The following is a 22684-nucleotide window of genomic DNA, read 5'->3' on the forward strand; positions in this document are numbered from 1 at the left end:
TCAAGGTTTTCTTTAAGTGTGGGATATCTGACTGAGCAAACAACAAATGTTCATATCTGCAGTATATGAACATAACAAATTTCATATGGGATTTGTGCCTATATATAAACCTCAGAAGTAAAACATGAACTCACAACAGTCAGTGTTTAAGCAAAGCATCTCACTGAGGGAGGACAAAGGGTATAAATTATCTTTATTATAATCCTTGGAACAGTGTTATACAGAACTTGCATTTTTTTTGTTGAGAAACCATAAATTAAACTGTAATTGATAAACAAATTATATCATACAAAAACAGAAATGCTCTGTGTTAAACAACTTTCCATTTCATTATTGATCAGACAAGCTTTCTTTACGGATGGCTTGTATATTAATACAGTATTTACCATGCATGACTAAGTGCACTAAAATCAGGTGGTTTATTATGACAGACCAGTGAAATAACAACATGATAAGTAAAAGTGTCAAAGACAGTGATTTGAACATTTGCACATCAGCTGCACCCTGTACAATCACTTCCCCTGAGCCTCTTAATACTGCTTACACATGGTTACATTTGATAAAGATTAAATTACTTAGCATCTGCAGCCAAATCATATCTTTCAGTAATGATTACTTTTGTGACCTGGGGACACTAGGAAAAAAAACATGTCAGTTTTATGATGATTGAAAATACAGTAAATTAGTAAAATCTGTGGGATTTAAATGTCTTTTCAGATGACCCTCTTTGGTCAGAAAATTAATGAGAAGGTTGCACATCATAATCTCAATGAGAAGGGCACAATTCTGCAAGCAGAGGAAGGGTGGTTTGTTTTCTTCTTTGGTACCACAGGCTGTTAGTGTTAGGTTGTTAATGCTTCAACACTAATTATCCCTTTTTTGTTCCTGGGTTGGGCCTTTTTCTTTTCATCTTTTCCTTCTCCTTTCTGGGTTTCTTTCTTACCATACAAAGTCATACCCACAGTTCTGCAACCAGCTCACGGCTTCTGATACAGTTTCAGGAAGTTTAAAACACATATCTGCTGCGTTGGCTGACTTCATCCAATATGTTTCCCAAGCTACAAATTGTCCTGCAGTGCTGCGTTATCTTCACAGCTTCTGACATTGAAATGGCAACATCTGCTCAGTGGCATTAACTTAACCAGCACACAGCACATTTGACCATTATTATTCTGTTTTAGTCCCTCGAATGAAATCATTAGGAGGATCATTCATCAATCATGCCCATCAAATTAATCTCTTTTACTGAACACAAGCAACAAAGACAATTAAAATGAAAAAAAAAAAATTCACATTGTAATGTCACATTTTGCCTTCATAAAATTAGTCTCATAGAGTCAAAATACTTTTTGAGTGATTATTGCAGATAATAAAACAAAACAAAAACACTCAAATTAAGTTCTTAACATAAAATATTTAAAAGGACTGAAGCCACAGCAGTGGGAGGTATAACAGGTAACATCACAATGTTGCCTATTGATTTTAATGACAGAACCCAAACCTCAGCCGCTGCGGGTGTCTCTGTGCAGGACTCCACCCACAGAACAGTGAACCAGCTGCTTCCTAAAGTGACCTCCAGTCTCTGTAGCTACATAATGATACATTTGGTTGGCTGTTGCTTATTCTTTCCTTCTTCCATCTGGCACATTTCGGTCCTAACCTTTACTTTACACCCCTGATTCTTCCTTTTTTAATGCACACCAGTGATGCACATTTGATCCCAGACATTCTAACAATGTCCAACAGAAGCTGAGGATTTTCATCTCCCCAGACATGGCAGGGTACCTATATCTGACTGAGGAAATAAAATTGTTATGCTGTAGTCTGAAATTTAACATTTCATAAATGTCATTCCTAAAATGAACATGCAACATTCAGTTGCTGTTTTCCTGTTATACTTTCAAGCAGCACTCGTCACATAGGTATAGAAAAATAAAATTAAATACAAATAAATAAAAAAGAATAAACATACACTGAAAAGTGCAAATGTACATTTTTTACAGCATGACATATTCACTGTACAATCATTGATTATATACTCACATTATTTTATGCATTATAATAAGGATTACTAAGAAGCATAGTTTAAGTAAGAAATATTTCATAGCAATCTATTGGAAAATATTTGCATTGCTGTGTGACAAAGAGAGGCTCTTCTAAACATAGTCCAGGGTGAATGTATGTGTCTGCTTGTGTATGTCTGTGTGCAAATGTAACTGTGTGTGTGTGTGTGTGTGTGTCAAGCAGCAATGAAGCAGAGGAAACTCAAATTATTCTAGTTCAGAGGCACAAAAACTGTCCAGCCGGCATTTCAAGTATCTAGCATTGTTTAGGACAACACATATCTGTCAGACATCAGCAAAGCAGAGAGAAAGAGAAGGAGAGAAAAAAGAGATTTCCTTTCATAGCTCAGGGAGGAGGCAGCTAAAGAGTCATACAACAAGTGGAAACAAGCAGTTCAAAGATTGTGTCAGAAGAGCGACACTGATTACACAAATCACTTTTTTAACCATGGAATAGGCTATTGCACTTCACTTATAACATCATTCTCTCATTGGGAAACAGCAGTCTCACTTGTTTACACAATGTGCTCCCAGTTCACTGAACGCTTCCACGGTTATGGCAGAAACAAATGGATCATAATAAAAGGGGAACATAAGGAATCATAAACCTGGTTGCAGGGTGACTATTAAACACACTGCTGAAGATTTCACAAATATTAAATTTTTGCCTAAACATCCCACAATCATCAGTGGTTGGGAAGAGTGCCTGTGAAAATGAGCCACACTGGAGATGGAAAGCAAGGCCAGTCATCCACTGGCAGTTTATGTTTGTTTGTTTTTTTTTTTGTTTTACGGTTGTACTTAATAAAGAAAAGCCACTGTGTTCAGCGTCTTGGTGAGGATACCCGATAAGATGATCCTACAGGTGAGAGAGAAGCTGCTCAAATGTTTTCTGGCATGGAAATTTGCCACTTGTCCTCATGGCAAGAAGAAGGTATCCATCTTGAAATCTTGTTTCTAGGTCATCTTGATAGCTGCTTTCCAGCCAAGTATTGCCGAACTGCATCCTGATGTAGACCTTGGATCACCTCCATAGGCATTAGATTGAGACACCGTGAGTCACTGAACTCTCCTGGTGACTATGGCTCCCCGTAGCTCATTATTCATGTGGCACTTTCCTGGTGTGGCCAAAGAATTATTAACCAAATTTTTTCAGTTCAAAGAAACATGCTTTGTGCTACCTTTTGAGTATTCTTTTTATATATGGTTCAGATACACAATGATTTGGAAGGTCATCTCAGAAATATTACAGTATCACCTGTAGGACAATTAATGGTGAGCAGAGGGTGGAACACTTTAGTCTGAACTTCCCTTTTTCTTGAATAACAAACATAATATTATTTTGTACACAATGGGTAATGGTGCAGCACAGCTTTCTGATGCTGAATTTGTCCATGTATGTAGAGACTATGCTTGCTTACTATCTCACTGGGATATGTACAAGCATCTGAATCCATTAGTGATTTCGTCGCCCTAACATCTTAACGCTCTGACTTGACTTTGTAGCGCAGGACCAGGTAGGTAGCCAGTCTGAAGACCAGGAAGAAAACCCCCAGCACCATGAAATCCACATAGAGCTTTGCGTCCTCCACATCCAGCAGCTGCAGGACCTCCTCTGGTTTTTGAAACTTACACACGAGGCCCGGACACTCCAGTTCCGACCGGTTCATTCCATAGATAGACAGTATCACACCCTCAAAGCCATACCTGAAAGTGGACCAAACCCAGGCTCATTTAAAGAGAATTACTTCAGAATAAAGAAAGTCTGGACATAAAAACCAAGGGGGGAAAAAAATCTAATAGGAGTGGTGAAAGAAATTTAAATTCCATAAAGTAGCTGACTGTACCTGACATAGGAGACATAAGAACTCCACTGTAAGTATTTGGGAATGGTGTCAAAATTGACAAAGAAGCCAGAGAAGAGGAGCACCGGTATGGCTGTGACTGGACCCACAAAGGTTGCCACCTGTGCAACAAAAAAGCAGTATACACTGAAAAGACTGGCTCAGTGAAACATCCTGTCAACAGATACTTAAGATGCACCTACCTGCAGAGACGTTGATGCAGCTCCTATAAGCAGACCAAGAGACTGGGCCACCAAGGCCGTGGATGTGGACAAGGCCACAAAAAGCAGGTAACGACCTGCCTCTGGAGGCTGTTCAGTCATCCAGTACACTATACTACAGTACATGATTGGACAAATCACCTAAGAAGAAGATTTTTAGTATCATAATTTAAATTACACGTCACACACTACACATGTCCAAAGCGTTGTGTGTTAAATCACTAAAATATTACCTGGAACGGTACATCAGCCATGGTTTTGGCCAAGTAATAGGCCTTCAGGCTGTACCAGTAGTTGAGATGTTCTCTTACAAACACGGACATTTCCAGAGGAACTGTGGAACAACAGCGTTAAAACATTTTCCACTTCAACCAGCAAAACAACACACTGAATCAATGTTTCTAATATCTTGCTATAAACTTAGCAGCTTACAGGTTAGGACAGTAGGCATCAAAGCAGCAAACATGAGGAACAGCATGGAGAAAAAGAGGAAGCCAGTGTTGTTGAAGACCTTGCTGGCATCATTTCCAATTTTGAGATAAAGCAGGCCAATCAGCACTCCAACAGACAAATGGGACATCACCCTGAGGTGGGTCAGCACCTTGAAAACAAAACAAAACAAAACAGAAACATACATTGTTAAGGAATCTCTAAAGCCTTCCAGTCACAGTCACACAATTTGAGCAGTAATAATATAAAATAATTATTTTACCGTGTCCCTGCATATTGTAACGAAAGTTCGTTTGAAGAGGATGCAGAACTGTGTGAACGAACTGGTGGCAAAGCTATGTTTCTCAAGTGTACCCGTGTCCTGTGGAAAAACACATTGTGAATGAAGAATTAGTTATGTATGATTCATAAATACATGCGCCAAGCTAAACAGTAGAGGAACTTGAATAGTCTGATTATTTGATCAGAACCTTTTTTTCAAATTCATTTTTCTGACAAGAAATTTGTGATTTGAGTTTGTTTATCAGGTAAAGTATCACTTCCATATGATGGCAGAGTTACATTGTTCAGTGAGAAAATTCTGTTAACCATGGAGCTACAGCTAACTGTTACTGTAGCTTAGCACAGAGGAATAAACAGCAGGAAACAGCTGCCAGATCCTGCAAACTAAACAGCTCACTAACATGTTATATCTCATTTGTTTGATACATGAAAAAACTGAAGTGCAATAATAACAAATAGGGGTTTTATGATTAACTATGTGATGGAACATTTAGGCAGCACGGTGGCGCAGTGGTTAGCGCTGTTGCCTCACAGCAAGAAGGCTCCGGGTTCGGGCCCCGCCTGGGACCTTTCTGTGTGGAGTTTGCATGTTCTCCCCGTGCTTGCGTGGGTTCTCTCCGGGTACTCCGGCTTCCTCCCACAGTCCAAAGACATGCAGCTTAGGTTGATTGGTGTCTCTAAATTGTGTGTGTGTGGTTGTTCGTCTATGTGTTAGCCCTGCGATGGATTGGCGACCTGTCCAGGGTGTCCCCTGCCTTTGCCCGATTGGCTCCGCCCCGTGACCCCATTCAGGGATGGGATTAAGTGGTAGAAGATGAATGAATGGAACATTTATGCAATTATATGTATCCCTCTGCTTCCAGTTTTTGTGCTATGCAAAGCTAACCACTATCTTTATCTAGCCTAATATTTAAAGAATGGATTTTATAACAATATTCTCATCAAACCTTCAGCCTAAAAGCAAATGTGTTTTCCAAGGCTATTCTTTGAACAGTGCTGAGATGTCAGCATAGACGTCCATTTGTCCCTAAACTAATTTAAAACTTCTAAACACAGAAAGCACACTTTGTCTGCACCACACTCTTGGTGATGTGTGATCACAGATACTAATGGAAAATGTTACTATGCTTCACTACTGTTCTGTATTATGTAGCCTGGTGGAAGAGGATGAACATGAGGCAGGAATAGCCAGAAAATGACAATATATACACGCAGAATATAAGAATAAAAACATCTTTGTCTGTGGGAAAGGTTACTGGCTGAAGTTAGGAAGGGCAACAAAAAATGATCAATAAACTGATAAAATATTTAAAGGAGTAGAAGGGCAAAACTGCACCATGCACAATACAGAAAGCTTTTGGTGGTTTACATTAAAAGTAATTTAAGAAGCTGAGAAAGAAAGAGTGAGAAGTAGCTAAGAGAGGCTGAGGAGACAGACTGATGGAGTGGAGAAAACAGTGTGGACAGAAAAGGATAACAGGGTGTTTTGATTCAATGTAACATCATTTAACGGGCCATTTTTATTGGCTGTGATATCTTCATTTGTGAGGAATCTTTCATATAAATGAGTAAATTACTTATTGCTTAATGAATGCAGTCAATCCTTTAGAAGGAAACAGTTCCTGCACAGACCTTTGAACAGTTTCCAGGGTAGGTATGGGGGGGATGGTGTTGTCTTTATCAATACTGAGACCAAACCTGTGTCCTTGGCTTGAACATTGTAAATACACTGTTAGACATAAGGTTGTGTTGCTGGGGAAAAGGCATTGTAACACTTACACTATAACATTGAGAGGGACAGGAAGAGTCACTCTTGTCTCTGGAGTTCTTCTTGCTTTCCTCAGAGCACAGACCACCCTGAACAGCCTCAAAGAGCACTGGATTCAGGTCCCCATACTCCCCTGATGCCACCTCAATGACTAGGAACAGAAAGGACACGCTACTAATACACTAACAAACACAAAGACACAAATACATTTGCCTGCACACAAGGAGATGCTAGACTTACTGTAATCAGCAGGATTGTGATACGTCGGGCAGTGGAGCCCCAGGTTCTTCAGATAAGGGATGAGGTAAGGGACTGTGCCCTTGTATATGCACTGACCCTGACTGAGGATGTACAGCTGATAAAGTAGAAACACATATCCAGAGTAATCAATCCATCACCATGACTTCCTGAATATCATAGGAACAACTGACAAAACAGCGAGCCTGGGTATCGACTGCTACGCTGCTTGTCAGCTGGATAAAAGGAATCAGGCTAACCTGTGGTGTTCTGATCTAAGCAGCAGCTAATGGAAAGCGAGATGGGTCCAGCACTATAAGCACTCAAGTTACCTTATCAAACATCTCAAAGAGCTTGGCACTGGGCTGATGAATGGTGCAGATGATTGTCCTTCCTCCCTGAGCCAGTGACTTCATGAGGGAAACAACCTGGAAGCAGGATGCGCTGTCCAGACCACTGAGAGGGGAAAGGAGATGAGACAGAATATCAGTAAGATAGATAGAACATTTAGTTTGGATTTAGGTCAAAATTATACAGATTCAAACTAGGTGAGTGATATTGTACCTGGTGGGCTCATCAAAGAACATGACTGGAGGATTGTTGACCAATTCGAGAGCGATGGCGAGTCTTTTACACTGACCCCCGGAAAGATTGTTGGTTCGTGTCTGAGCACACTCCTGAAGACCCAGAGCCGTGAGGATCTCATCCACCTTAGACACAAACAAAGATGGACGTGGGTACATGATGACCCACATATGTGACAATAGTTGGAGGGGGGTATAGATAAAATTCACAATATTAATATCTGTGATGATGTGAGGTAGAAGGTCCTGGCTGCCAGGTCATCTGTATAAAAATGTGCTGCTTTTTTCTTTTTGTTGCTGCAGTGCCTGTTTTCTTTATAGCTGTGATTGGAGCAATATATTTTATATGGAACAGTTGAAAATGCCATTATTTCTTGTTTGGTTTATTATATGCTCCCATGTGAAAATGTGGCTTTGTTTATTGGGAATTCTTCTGGCTGTAGATGTCATGTGACTTCCTGTATTCGAATGATTATTGTGGTTGCAACCAGTTTCTCTTACAGGGGAAGTTGTGGTTATTTTGCAAATGTGTGTGAAAAAAATGTAGGCATAGACACATTTCTATGTTGCCAAGTAATGCTGTACATTTAATTCTAATGAAGCCAATATATCCAGACTTACAAGTTCTTTTTTGACCTGCATGCTCTCATTCAGTTTTAGATTGGCAGAAACCTGAAAGACAATCAGAACATTATTACTGAACAGTATAATTGAATTAAGCGATGGGAATACTGTATATTGTTTTAATGAGCTCACCATCATGGCCTCTCTCGCGGTGAGGTGTGGCAGCAGCATGTCATCCTGCATGATGTAGCAGGACATCTTCCTGAAGGTCCTCAGGTCCCTCGGTCTGCCGTTCACCAGGATCTGGCCCTTCATGCCTGTCTCCCTGTTTCCAAACAGAAAACCAACTAATAGTGCAACAATTTCCGAAGCACTAAATTAACTCAAAGGTATAATATTATATAACTGCAAGAGCTGTTCAGGGATCTCTACACACTCCCATAACAATAACAAACCATATAATCTCACCTGTACCCTGCCAGAATATTCATTAGAGTGGATTTCCCAGCTCCAGATGGCCCCATGATGCCAATCAGCTCTCTGCTGTTGAATCTTCCCGAGAGACACTTGAGGAGGGCTTTGTAACCTAACAGAAGAAAATGCTCAGTTTGCTATAGCTGGTCTGAAATTGTTCTTATTAATCATTGCCAGACAATTATTCCAATGTTTACATGTATGTTTTTATGCCAAATATTAGGATTGTTGGGAAAACAACCATGACTGAGTGGTAGCAATCAATAATTTAATATTCTACCCCATTTTCATGACACACAACTAGGTTACATTGTGGTCAAAATATTTATAAAGTGCATTTTCAACAGCCACAAGTAATGATATTTATTACCAGTAATTTTTCATTTTTATGGCCCTAAGTGTTATTAAGCAAACAAAGGGAGTGAACAAATGTTGGGTTTGAAAATGTAAGCACAAAAACAAAATAACAACAGAGGTTATTTCCAATTAATTTGACTATATGACCAATAGATTGTTTAAAGTAAGATTCTGGAGCAGGTTAATGAGTGTAAACATGTCACTGAATCCAGGAATGTGAACAGCAGTTCTGGTTCCGTCTAAAGGTCTATTTCCATGGTAGGAACGTAATGCTTCACTGAACTCAGTTTGCTGATTCTTAATACGTTTCTGTGGCATGGGTTAAACAGATAATGAGCCTGGGAGGTCCCAGTCTACTGCATCTGAAAACTAGGAACCATCAGGAGTGCTCAGTCAAATGTGTTGTCAGATACACTATATAAACATTCTTCTTATTAGCAGGTTACACTGACTACAGCCACTATATATATAAAAAAAAGTTAGAAATACTGGAAGTGGGAAGCTAGAGAAAGATGTGCAATTTGTTATTGTGTCTGGGGATGTAACAGAATCACAGGTGCAGTTGGCTGTGAAGAATGAAAAACATAAAAACCAGATGATTTAACAGAAGAGCTAGATATCAGGTGTGCAGCACAACAGTACTGTGAAAAACAACAACAATACTAAAAACAGCACCACAGAAAAATGTATGATCATGAAGCCCTCAGTGGCGCCAACAGAAAAATCACTCTGTACTGGCTTTAAAAATGGTTTGTGGTGTGGCCTGCTAATGAAGCTAGCCCAGATTTCATGAGCTAGTTCCTAACCTTTGTTGTTCTTAAATCCAGAGGAAAGAGTTTTGCAACCAATAACTTACAGATGCAGAAAGCTCAAAAGGGCTGCACATATCCTGCCTTAGTGCCCCCCCTCCCATCTCTTACTTCATCCATCCTTGCACTGCCCAGATCCCAGATGCTTCTACCTGTCTCGAGCTGTGTAATTAAGGGTCTCAGCAGAGCCTCCAGCCCCTTTAACCTGCCATTCTGTGAGTAAAGTAGCCTAATAGCAGTCCACCCTCTTCATTCACAGTGTTATTACATCAGATGGCCTCCACTCAGACAGTGGAGCAGCCTTCAGTCAGTGGAGCAGTCCTGCTCTGGCATGTGGTGCATACTGATGATCTGTCTTATCTGTGTGAGGCTGCATGTGCATCCTGATCGCCAAGTCTCATGCTAGCCACAGTGTAACTATTCACTCCTGACATCACACAGGCATACAGACACCATGTTATGTTTTCGCTCAGTGATTTCAGCCTGATCACAGGAGGTCTCAGAAAGTCATTTTCTGACAAATTATTATGAGTCATGATTGAGGTGAGGTCATCACATGACTCCAGCTGAAGCTTATGACACAAATGACAACTCACACCAGGAATGTAGCATTTCCATAAACCAGTATAATCTGTCCTCACATTTAATCAGCTTTTTAAGGCAATCTTATCAAAATTCAGAAATGTCAGTCTGATATTAGGTCAGTGACATCATTTGAGGACATTTATTAGACTTTGTGCAGCTTCCTATGCACCCATAAAAAGCCCTAAATGATTCTTTTTAACATAACATAACATAACATAACATAAAAGACTCTGCATTACCTGCTATCATTCTTGACATGAATCACTTTGACTTCAGCTTAACCCTTTTCTGAACATACACTCCACAACAAAACAGGGTTAATAATAAAACTAATTCAATAACATGTACAGGCTTGCTTCCCCCCAGATCTGATTAAACTTAATTATACATTTCACAATCATTTTGCAAGAAAATGACAATGATGGCGAGGTAGATTTGATTACTTTGCATTACAGTCATAAATTTGAGTGGAGATGCCTTTAAAGAAAAAAACAGTCTAGGAAGCATGTCATGCTATTTTATCTCTGTAAGATGACAACACTTTATTCACTGAACTCAAATCATCATTTGATTTGATTTGATTTGATTTGATTTATTCTTTCAAGCATGTAAAACAGTTGATATGACAACACACATAATTTTACACATAATCCAATATCAATTTGCTTATACCTAGTACATGCTTGAATGGAGTAGGAAGAAGTCAGACTTATCCAGTCCTACCCCATGACATCATCTTACCATCAGCTTATGACACAAATGACAACTCACACCAGGAATGTAGCATTTCCATAAACCAGTATAATCTGTCCTCACATTTAATCAGCTTTTTAAAGGCAATCTTATCAAAATTCAGAAATGTCAGTCCGATATTAGGTCAGTGACATCATTTGAGGACATTTATTAGACTTTGTGCAGCTTCCTATGCACCCATAAAAAGCCCTAAATGATTCTTTTTAACATAACATAACATAACATAACATAACATAACATAACATAACATAACATACCATACCATACCATAACATAAAAGACTCTGCATTACCTGCTATCATTCTTGACATGAATCACTTTGACTTCAGCTTAACCCTTTTCTGAACATACACTCCACAACAAAACAGGGTTAATAATAAAACTAATTCAATAACATGTACAGGCTTGCTTCCCCCCAGATCTGATTAAACTTAATTATACATTTCACAATCATTTTGCAAGAGAATGACAATGATGGCGAGGTAGATTTGATTACTTTGCATTACAGTCATACATTTGAGTGGAGATGCCTTTAAAGAAAAAAACAGTCTAGGAAGCATGTCATGCTATTTTATCTCTGTAAGATGACAACACTTTAAACACTGAACTCAAATCATCATTTGATTTTTTATGGCTGGAGAGCGCAGAGGAGATGAAGTTCTATCTAGAGCACAAGGATAATCGAGAAGCCTTTCCTGCTAATATTGTGCAATGCAGCCAAAGTTTTTCCTTTATAGGAAAAATCATAGCTCAGACTGCTCTCATAAAATGGTTAAAGGCTAAACAAAAAAAAAAAACTGCTTGATCTGTACACTGAAGAATGTCTAACACATACAGCTCTAATAAAGACCCACCTGCCCTTTTAGAAATGAGATCCTTTAAACAGGTAATTGATAATATTCATAGCAAAGAGATTGAGAAAGAGATTTCTGAAGCATCAGAAAATATGAACCTGGAAGCTCTGCAAGCAGAAAATAAACAATTAGAGACCCCATAACAAATAAAAGAATTAACTTAGAAAGAATCCAGCAATCATTTAAAACTTATCACAGATCTCTATATACTCAACCAGAAAAAGTTAATGGAACATTTTGTAAAATTTCTTTTGGCAAAGAGGATAACAACTACCTTATTTAAGAAATCTGAATTAGACAAATAAACAAAAGTAATTTCAGCCCTTAATGCAGGAAAATCTCTCCAGATACCAATAGATGTCCACCAGAATGGTAAATCGATGAGGGTGGCCACTGCTGTCATTACTCAGTCTGTTTTAATCACAGCATGATGCACAAGGCTCTGCCCTGTGTTGGAGAAAGGCCTTTGTTTGCATGATAGTCAGAGAGGGTAAGCATAAGATGGACTGTAAAGCATATAAGCCAGTTATTTATTGTCCATTTGCTCCGTTAAGATCAGTAGTAGTCTGGTGTAACTTGCCCTGTGAAGCCAAGTAGAAAGATACAGAACCTTTCTGAACAGACACATGTATACAGTCACCGCTGGGTTCTCTCAATAGGATGAAAGACATATTCCAATCATAGTCAGTGGGTTAGCTTTTCTATTAAAATATGGCTAGAGGTGGTCATATGGTTTTAGCTTTACAGAGAGGTGAAAGTTCTGAGTTGCACAGTTTAATCCATGCTTTATGCCAGCATTGCACAATCATGAGTATCAGCAATGCAAAGCAGCATTACCACCCTCTGTAGAATTGTATTTAACTAGGAACCTGACATCTTTTAGAATATATGCCAGTCATCTGAGCTGACTAGATTTTTATAGGTACTTTGAGGTCAGCAGTTGTTTTTCTAGAGGAGATCAGAATGATTCAGGTTTTTGTAGTCGCTTATAGAAGTAGAAATAACAAAGGGATTCTAGCAAATGATGCCAACCTCAGTGATCAAAACTTTGTGACATTATGAATTGCTGTGATCAAATTCATGCAACTTGGATGAGCCTGTGATTTAAATTTTTCACTTTGGTTTTCAGTATAGTTTTGAATCCAGCTCTCCAGGGGTCGATGAGTTTGGTTTCCATTGAACATTGTCATTTTGTTCTGAACTAATAATACAGTGTACAATAGTAATACAGTGTTCCCTTAATTTTTTTTTTCAAGCAGTGTAGTAGATTTGAATTAAGCTATTTGATCATTACTCACACGTATTTGGCTCTTCTTTCCTCAGAGGACCCTCCTGCACCAGTGTATCCAGCTAAGGTTCAGAGTGTGGATGATTTTGTGCCAGATGAGAGACTGGACAAGAATTTCTTGGAAGACAGCCTGCCCTCGAAGACCAAGGTGCCTCCAGCTGCAGACAGCGACAGGTGAAATGTTTGTGAGGATTTCTGAGTCGTCTGATAATCGTGTGGAGGAAATATTTATTGTCCATTTAACTTTTTTAAAGAACCTTGAAATTAGTTTTAGTGTATATGGGAAGCAAGACATTATTTGTTGTATATATTTTTAAATCAAATGTTTTTACTTAAAACATCTACTTTTTTGAACATATGCCACGATATACAGTTTGGGCTACATACAGTATAGGGCTCTTCTGAATGGCAATTTCTGGGCTTCGGCGCTTCAGTAGTAATAATCGGTGAATATCCAGGGGGGTTGTGGAGTTTGAACATTTGTCTTTGTTCTCTGTTGAGATCACACTGCAGCATGTTTATAAACTACAGCCCTTTTCAGACATTGCTGCTTCATCGGTCTGTTCGTGTAAGGAAGCAGCTGCAGGAAAAAAAACTCCATGCAGAATCGAAGGAACCCAGAGATGTAAATATTTTCCTGCTCTCCCTCCAATCCTGTCCTTCCCCTGTCATGGCTTGGCTAGTGTTTCACCAGTTATCTCCCTCGGGAGAAGAATACTTTCAACATGAAAGCAAGTCACAGCAGCTTCATTCTAACATAGCTAAATTGCTAAGAAGAGCAACTGCAGACAGAGCTCAGCCCATAACACATCTAATCTTCTGGAGCGCTTTTACAATACAAGAAACAACATTTACTGCAGTGACAGATTTGTACTATTAATTTATGGAATAGAATGAAATAATTCATAGCCCTGTTGTAATCTCCTCCTGTATCATGTATATTTTAAGAAATGACTCATAAGTAGCTTGTCAGTGAGTCAAAGACTAAAACACATTAAATTACAAATGACATCACAGATTTAAGGCTACTGGTTCATGCTGCCCATGATCCTTTTTCTCCTCTCTCCTTTTTATCCACTGTATAATTCCCTTAATATAACTCAGCTTAAACAGCATAAAATGATATGCTTTTCCCAAGGAGAAATGATTTGCCTACAGCAGCACACAGCAGAACAATAGCTGTGTGATAAGACGTTTTACAGCTGTGATCAGGCAGACAGAGGATGCAGAGAATGAACTGCAGAATATTTCACATATAAGCCACAAACTAATTATAAGGTAAGGTGTGACTTGTTATTTCATGTGAGTGGTAGATCACTGATCAGCCATAACATTATGACCACCGGGGTCAAAGTATCTCCCAGACTGCAGGTCTTGCTGGGTGTTCCTTTTCTGCGGTGGTTAGTACCTACCAAATGTGTCCAAGGAAGGACAAACAGTGAACTGATGACAGGGGCACCCAAGGCTCACTGATGTGTAGTCCCTAATAGCAGTGGCCTCTTCTCAGCAGGATAGTGCTCCTGCCACACTGCAAAATTGGTTCAGGAATGGTTTGAGGAGCACAACAACAGGTTCAAGGTGTTGACCTGGTCTCAAAATTCCCCAGATCTCAATCCAATCAACCATCTGTGGGATGTACTACACAAACAAATCCAATCCATGGGGGCCCCACTTCTCAACTTACAGGACTTAAAGCATCTGTTGCTGATGTCTTAGATACCAGAGGACACCTTCAGAGATCTTGTGGAGCCCATAAGGGTCAGAGCTGTTTTTGTGGCAAAGGTGGGACCTACACAATATTAGGCAGGTGGTCGCAATGGCTGATCTGTGTAAGTTAAAAGGAGCCAGATGGTAGAAGGTTCAGCGGGATTGGATAGACAGTAAAACGGAGAGCAACCTCTTTTTGAAATGCACTGCTTCATTAGTAAAAGCTGAGATGTGTAGCAATGTAATGCAACACAGCCAATTTGACCACTGCACAAGACTACAGTGCCTTGCGAAAGTATTCGGCCCCCTTGAACTTTGCGACCTTTTGCCACATTTCAGGCTTCAAACATAAAGATATAAAACTGTAATTTTTTGTGAAGAATCAACAACAAGTGGGACACAATCATGAAGTGGAATGAAATTTATTGGATATTTCAAACTTTTCTAACAAATAAAAAACTGAAAAATTGGGCGTGCAAAATTATTCAGCCCCCTTAAGTTAATACTTTGTAGCGCCACCTTTTGCTGCGATTACAGCTGTAAGTCACTTGGGGTATGTCTCTATCAGTTTTGCACATCGAGAGACTGAAATTTTTGCCCATGCCTCCTTGCAAAACAGCTCGAGCTCAGTGAGGTTGGATAGAGAGCGTTTGTGAACAGCAGTTTTCCACAGATTCTCGATTGGATTCAGGTCTGGACTTTGACTTGGCCATTCTAACACCTGGATATGTTTATTTGTGAACCATTCCATTGTAGATTTGGCTTTATGCTTTGGATCATTGTCTTGTTGGAAGACAAAGCTCCGTCCCAGTCTCAGGTCTTTTGCAGACTCCATCAGGTTTCCTTCCAGAATGGTCCTGTATTTGGCTCCATCCATCGTCCCATCAATTTTAACCATCTTCCCTGTCCCTGCTGAAGAAAAGCAGGCCCAAACCAGGATGCTGCCACCACCATGTTTGACAATGGGGATGGTGTGTTCAGGGTGATGAGCTGTGTTGCTTTTACGCCAAACATAACGTTTTGCATTGTTGCCAAAAAGTTCGATTTTGGTTTCATCTGACCAGAGCACCTTCTTCCACATGTTTGGTGTGTCTCCCAGGTGGCTTGTGGCAAACTTTAAACGACACTTTTTATGGATATCTTTAAGAAATGGCTTTCTTCTTGCCACTCTTCCATAAAGGCCAGATTTGTGCAGTATACGACTGATTGTTGTCCTATGGACAGAGTCTCCCACCTCAGCTGTAGATCTCTGCAGTTCATCCAGAGTGATCATGGGCCTCTTGGCTGCATCTCTGATCAGTCTTCTCCTTGTATGAGCTGAAAGTTTAGAGGGACGGCCAGGTCTTGGTAGATTTGCAGTGGTCTGATACTCCTTCCATTTCAATATTATCGCTTGCACAGTGCTCCTTGGGATGTTTAAAGCTTGGGAAATCTTTTTGTATCCAAATCCGGCTTTAAACTTCTCCACAACAGTATCTCGGACCTGCCTGGTGTGTTCCTTGTTCTTCATGATGCTCTCTGCGCTTTAAACAGACCTCTGAGACTATCACAGTGCAGGTGCATTTATACGGAGACTTGATTACACACAGGTGGATTCTATTTATCATCATTAGTCATTTAGGTCAACATTGGATCATTCAGAGATCCTCACTGAACTTCTGGAGAGAGTTTGCTGCACTGAAAGTAAAGGGGCTGAATAATTTTGCACGCCCAATTATTCAGTTTTTTATTTGTTAAAAAAGTTTGAAATATCCAATAAATTTCATTCCACTTCGTTCCTCTTACTAGCCTCATGAATACTCCCCATACATTCAGGTTTCATAATGAAACAAAAACAACACACACTCCATTCATATTGCTCATCTATATTAAGCAAGACTGAAAGTAACAAAGCAAGACTGAAAGTAACAAAGCAAGACTGAAAGTAACAAAGCAAGACTGAAAGTAACACAAGCCAACGTGTAATGCATCATGTATAGTGCCTCTCCTATACCATCAGTACTGTCAGTAAGGGATTTTCCTGAAGTTCCCCATCCCCACCCTGCTAAATAAATAGCATAACGAGAGCAGCTAGAAAGAAGTAACAGTTTGTTGATATTCAAAGATGACCACTGGTTGGAGACTCATCATTAATAAGGGCGGTGAGTTTAAAGGCTGTCCATATTTCATGAGTAGATCAATCATGTGCCTGATTCACTGCCACCACCTATAGTCAGACAACACAGGGAAAAGAGGGGCAAGCAGTGTGCCATCCTGCAAGTGTAAATTATTTACTATGTTTAAACTCTGCTGAGAGCAGCACAGTTTCCAGGCACACTGCTACAACAGGAGGGATAACGAACACAGTGACACAACACTGAAGAAAATATGTTTCTGTTACATGTCACAAAGGGTTTTAAATGTCTCCCTTGAAATTCCAGCACTCCAGATATTGATCATCAGGGGTGAGCTCATCCATAATTTGTGAACTGAGCATGCATTACCTCTTCTCCGCCACCAGGGACCCTCGCGGATGGTGTAGGAGAGCTCATTGAACTCCAGGTCCACAGCAGAGCGGCGTGGGAGGTGGGAGAAGCGCTGAGCCTCAGTGATGTGGTTCTCCACCTTCTTCAGGTGTGTGAGCAGTGGCGCCTCCTGAGGGGCTCCGCTGTGGACTTTGGTCTCCTCCATGGGGATGCTGACCGAGCCCTGCTCCAGAGTCTTCTCAGCCATGCTGAAAGGCTGCAAAAGAGGGACAGACATATCAGCTTTTAAATGGTTCCAGCTCCACCTTTGTGCTTCAGAGGAAATGTTTCATTCTTTGTAATCAAGCTTTCTTTATATTCCCACATTTTCATATATGAATAATCTCAAGCACTGACTAACTTTGACCTGAAATAATATAGTCAGAGATCTGGAACTTGGTAAGCATCAGCACACTTTCAATCATTTTATTTTTGAAATGTATAACATATGAAAAAGGAACAGAATGGCTCATTAAACTTCAATTATGTCTTTTTTCAAAAAGATACATTATGAGAAAAAGAAACATGGCTAACTGAGAGGGTCCTCATGTGAAGTGCTATAGAGATGTAGCTTGAAATAATAGAACAATGAGATGCACTGCAATAAAACAGGCAAAGGAAATCCAACTAAACACTAACCAGTAAACAAGACAAAGACATCACAGGTTGGCTTCTCTTTATTTAACTGGCTGACCCATTGTCTTGGCAGATGTGTGGACACAAAGGTGTGTTGTAGGAATGACTTTAGAACGACTACAGGCATCATCTTCAAACTAGGTGCTGGATATGATCTGATTATAGGTTATTTCATGGACTGGCTGCGTGAGGAACGAGACTCTGAGTGTGAGGAGCTGGGATCTGGTTTCAGCCCTGCAGCACGCTTAGACTGCTGATTCACATAAATTTCCTACCAGACAAGGAGGCCTGTCTGAAGTGTCGGTTAAACCATGCAATGCCTGCTGATCCATTAGCTTTCCAATAATCTCCAACTGCGACAATACATCATCTCCCCAATATCAGCACACTAATGATGCCAATATTCAACATTACTGTTACTTCATTATTCAGGTAAAAGTCAATCATTATATAACAAAAATACTTAAATACTATAGGAATACATGCAACGAACACAGAGGCGTATGTGTGTAATTCAAATTAGTTTCCAAAGGTTAATCAAGTGGCCATTATGTGAATAATATTAGAGTAATGTAATGATCACCTAAGGGTTTATGGATATGATTGGGTTTAGTTTACTGTAAAGTAATCGTGTGTTTCTACATAATGGAACCAGAGCCAAAATGAAGATGGTCTTAAAGAATATTAAAATACTATAAGTTGCACAGTATAATGGTTTGTAATACAAATAAAGTAAAAATAAGAGAGAGCATATCTGACATGGAAAATACTCTTTAATTTATTGACTACGTTTAAACTTTGGAGGTGGAGAATTAATACAAAAGCTGCTTGATGACTGATGGTGATGTTTACTCACAGCAGCATGTACCACAGTCTGCTTCAGACTACTGAAGCTGCTGCCACAAACTACTTGAGAACGTAGTTTGATTATTCGCGTTTTTGCTACAGTCACTAGTGTGAAGCTGCTGTTTTAAAATATCTGATAACATTATAGTCATCAGTATTTAATTTTCAACTGTTTTGACTGATCAAGACTTAGGACCAAAATCACAGGTATGTTACAACGTTGTTTTTTTAAATGACCTCAACTATATCGTTGGTATTTTTGTGCTTCAAGTTTGCATTACTTAACCATGGACATTCTCGCCAGCACTAATACACCTAAGAAAATATCAGTCAATAATTTCATCCATACCCATTAGGTTTTATGAGTTGCATCATTACGTATAGTGTATTTAAAGAGACATAATAGCTGACAATGTTGTTTTGAATCTTTTAGGTGACTTTGTATCCACTGGAATAATAAAAGAACAGAACTAATGTACAAGATTTCCTGAGCAAACATGACAGAAACCTGTTTTATGTATATGCAGGCCTGAAACTGGACACCTTTAGGACTGCTTGGAACATTTTGAGCAAATAAAAGAAGTACAAACAGACACACACACACACACACATAAATAATCTTAAGTGTCCATTTGTTTCATGTCTAGTACAAAGCTGTGATTAGTTCAGGCACATTTATCCTCATAAACAGACAATTTTTCTAAATTTTGTCATAATTGTAGTTAATACTAACAAATATGAGGCAGTCACCAGTCTCATCATTGGCAAAGAAGTGAGCACATTATGGAGGAAAGAAAACCTAAGCTCCAGACTCAAAATCAGCATTCACAAACATTCAAAACTAAGATCACGCATGTACACACAATCACTGGATACAAATATCTACTGCTGCCTTGCAATGCAGTGCAGTCTTGTAGTACTCCCTGGGTACTACAGTGTCTGTGACCTACTGTATGTGTAATAAAATATCCTCATGTGAAGAGGGCAAGTGAATCGACCATGGTTTTTATTGATCATCCTGCCATTAGCGAATTTCCATTGCCAGCCTGCATATAAGCTCTATACAACACTGACAGACTTTAATGGCCTCTCAGTCAGATTAAGGCCTCCATGTTGTGTCATGTGCAGCCCCAAAGCCAGACAGCCATAGTAAAAGTCTCCTATAGGGGCAACATAAGATTGTTACATGCATCTGTATAGCTTTGCAGTATAGTGCGTAGACACTGTGTTCTGCATTGACTTGTCAGTAATGACGGATGCCCCAGTCCTTCAAAAAGCACCTGTTAACAACAAACGGATGAGAACAAAAACAGACACTAAACGCAAGAGCAGTGGGGAGAAGAGACTTCTTATGAGCCATAAGTGAACCTGTTCTGAAGATGTCTTTACACTAGTCTTAGCTGTACCACTCAGTCACACAGTGTGTTGCATTGTACACGCACACGCGCACGCACTGCATTAGACATACTTATTATTGTGCGCTGAAATGACCAGGTAAGCAGCGCAGCCCTGGTTCTCCTCTCTGGGTGAGAGCAACAGTACTCAGTTGATCCCTTCAGACAAGACAACACAGTCCGTCCACATCAGAAGGTTTGCCAAAGCAGTCCCGGCCACCCCGAAACAGCAGGATGCTCACTGTGAGCCACAGTCCAGGAAAAATCCGGATCGGCTCTGAGGCATGGAAGGACCAAGCTGTGTTCTCCTTTTATATATCTCTCGGGGTGCGGTGCGCATCACCCCGCAATCACTACAGCAACTCCTGAGGTTAAAATCATGTCCGGCCTCAAACTATGACTGCATTCCAGCGAATCGTCAGGAGAACAGGATGTCTCTCATGTTTTACTCGGTTTGATCATTCCTTAAATAAAGCCATCCGTCCCGAACTCGCATTGAAACATTCACACACATACTCAGCGGTAATACTGATGACAATCTTCAGTCCGGGGCATATGGAAGGAAACAAAAACAGCCCAACAATGCTGCAGAAGCTTTGGCAGCATCAACAGCCGATGCACTGTAGCAGCCGCCGTTATCCTCTTAACCGGTTAGTGCGTCTGTGTGGTACGCACGCCGGTCTGGGCGTTGCTGGCAGGATGTTACTGGAGGACAAAATAATAGGCTGCTGTTTTGGTTTCGATAGTTTCCTTTTTATCCTGATCCTGACTTCATGTTTTAAGATCAGCAAAGCCTAACAGGAAAAATAGATATAGAATATAGCTATTTGGCACCATATGGAAAAATATAAGCTACACTGATAATAGACACAGTAGGAATTTCTGTGAGTGTAACGGAGTTAAAAATGCACTTTTTTCCTTTTTGTATTTGTTATGAGGACATTAGGGATATTTTGGATTTGCAATAACCTAGAAGTTGCAGTTACTTCATAGTTTATTATTCAGACCACACTGATCACAAATTAGTTTCCCCAAATGCCTCCTTAAGCCTTTTACATTGTGATATTCTGTGATATCGTTGGAGAAACGAGAGGAACTGGAATAAAAACAAAAAAATGGGATAAAGTTTGGCTGCTAACCCTGTTTTTAATTTATCAGCCTCACCAAGCTGATAAAGCTGCTCAGTGTGGCCCCGTCGCTACCATCAGACATTACACTGCCATTGACAGTCCGTCCTAACATGAACAATGGTTGTGGTCAAACTGAGGAGCTCCTGTCTCTTTAAAGGCCGCACCTGCGCAGCTGCCTGGTGCTGATGCTGATGCTGCAGTGCCAGGGTTATTTTCGGTAAAACAGCCGGGGTTACTTGCGTTCAAGCGGGCACTGTGTTTTATATCACCCCTGAGAGGAAATAACACCATTTTTATCCAGCAGCACCTGCCTCTTAATTAGACTCATTTAAAACGAAATCTCATGTCGTCACACGTGCAATTTCAGCTCGGCAACCAATTTGTGTGTGTGTGTGTGTGTGAGAGAGAGATAGAGAGAGATAGAGAGAGAGATTTTACTCCTCACAGTTGGTAATAGCCTATTTCCACAGATGTTTGCACACTGAACACATGAAGACCTGTACCCTTCAACCTAAGATGGGATGTAGGCAGAGTTGGAAAGTAACTAAGTACATTTAAATTTGAGCTACTGTGTCTCTGCTTGAGTATTTTCTGGTACTTTATACTTCACCGTGACTACATTTTAGAGAAAAATATAGTACTTTTTACTCACTACATTTATTTGATAACTTTATAACATTACCTTCACTTTTACTGGCTGCAACATTGCATGTGGTGAACACAATAACACATCAATAATTATAGTCCAACAAATATGTTATACATTGTGTATGTGCTGTTCTGCAGAATAAGTACCTTTACCTTAAGTACTTTAAATAGTTTTGATGTTAATACTTTTGTACTTTTACTTAAGTAACATTTTGAATGCAGGCCTTTTACTTGTAACAGAGTATTTTAACACTGTGGTTTTGCTACTTCTACTTAAGGAAACAATCTGAGTACTTCTTCCACCACTGGATGCAGCCTGTCGCAGGTGTGCACCCTGTTAGCTGCTTTTTCTATAACTCAGCTTTGGTCTGATTGAGACAAGTATCTAAAGTAAAGACACATGCAATGTTTTCAGACTGCACTAAATGTGTTGCATAGGCATTCTCAAGCTTGACTGATGATTGATATAATGACACATGACATGCTACTTCTATTATTCTGCTTCATAATGTAATATTTGCCTTGAGGAAAAAGAAATGTCCTTTACATTCTACACATATACTATCTAAAAACAACCAGTCCTTCTCACTCATGCCTTCTGAGAAAACATCACCAAGCAGATCATTAATCAGCCAAAGATGTCAACAAATCACTTCAGAGATAAGTATTTCTCTAGTTAGTGAACA

At 39.8% G+C, this 22684-nt stretch overlaps 1 protein-coding gene across 1 annotated transcript; it reads right to left on the minus strand.

Annotated features, from left to right (window-relative positions):
- Window positions 1–197: 197 nt before the first annotated feature.
- Window positions 198–20874, minus strand: abcg4a (ATP-binding cassette, sub-family G (WHITE), member 4a). The gene is made up of 15 exons (XM_020599044.1): window positions 20295–20874; window positions 17324–17561; window positions 8482–8599; window positions 8206–8338; window positions 8071–8121; window positions 7430–7575; window positions 7198–7321; window positions 6869–6983; window positions 6640–6779; window positions 4841–4939; window positions 4561–4729; window positions 4362–4462; window positions 4111–4269; window positions 3911–4029; window positions 198–3770 (listed from the first exon to the last, which is right to left on the minus strand). The coding sequence occupies exons 2-15, from the start codon at window positions 17550–17552 to the stop codon at window positions 3545–3547; spliced, it is 1929 nt and encodes a 642-aa protein (XP_020454700.1). The 5' UTR covers window positions 17553–17561; window positions 20295–20874; the 3' UTR covers window positions 198–3544.
- Window positions 20875–22684: the final 1810 nt, after the last annotated feature.

Source organism: Monopterus albus, unplaced genomic scaffold (assembly GCF_001952655.1).
Source record: "Monopterus albus unplaced genomic scaffold, M_albus_1.0 scaffold39.1, whole genome shotgun sequence".
Lineage (NCBI taxonomy): Eukaryota > Metazoa > Chordata > Actinopteri > Synbranchiformes > Synbranchidae > Monopterus > Monopterus albus.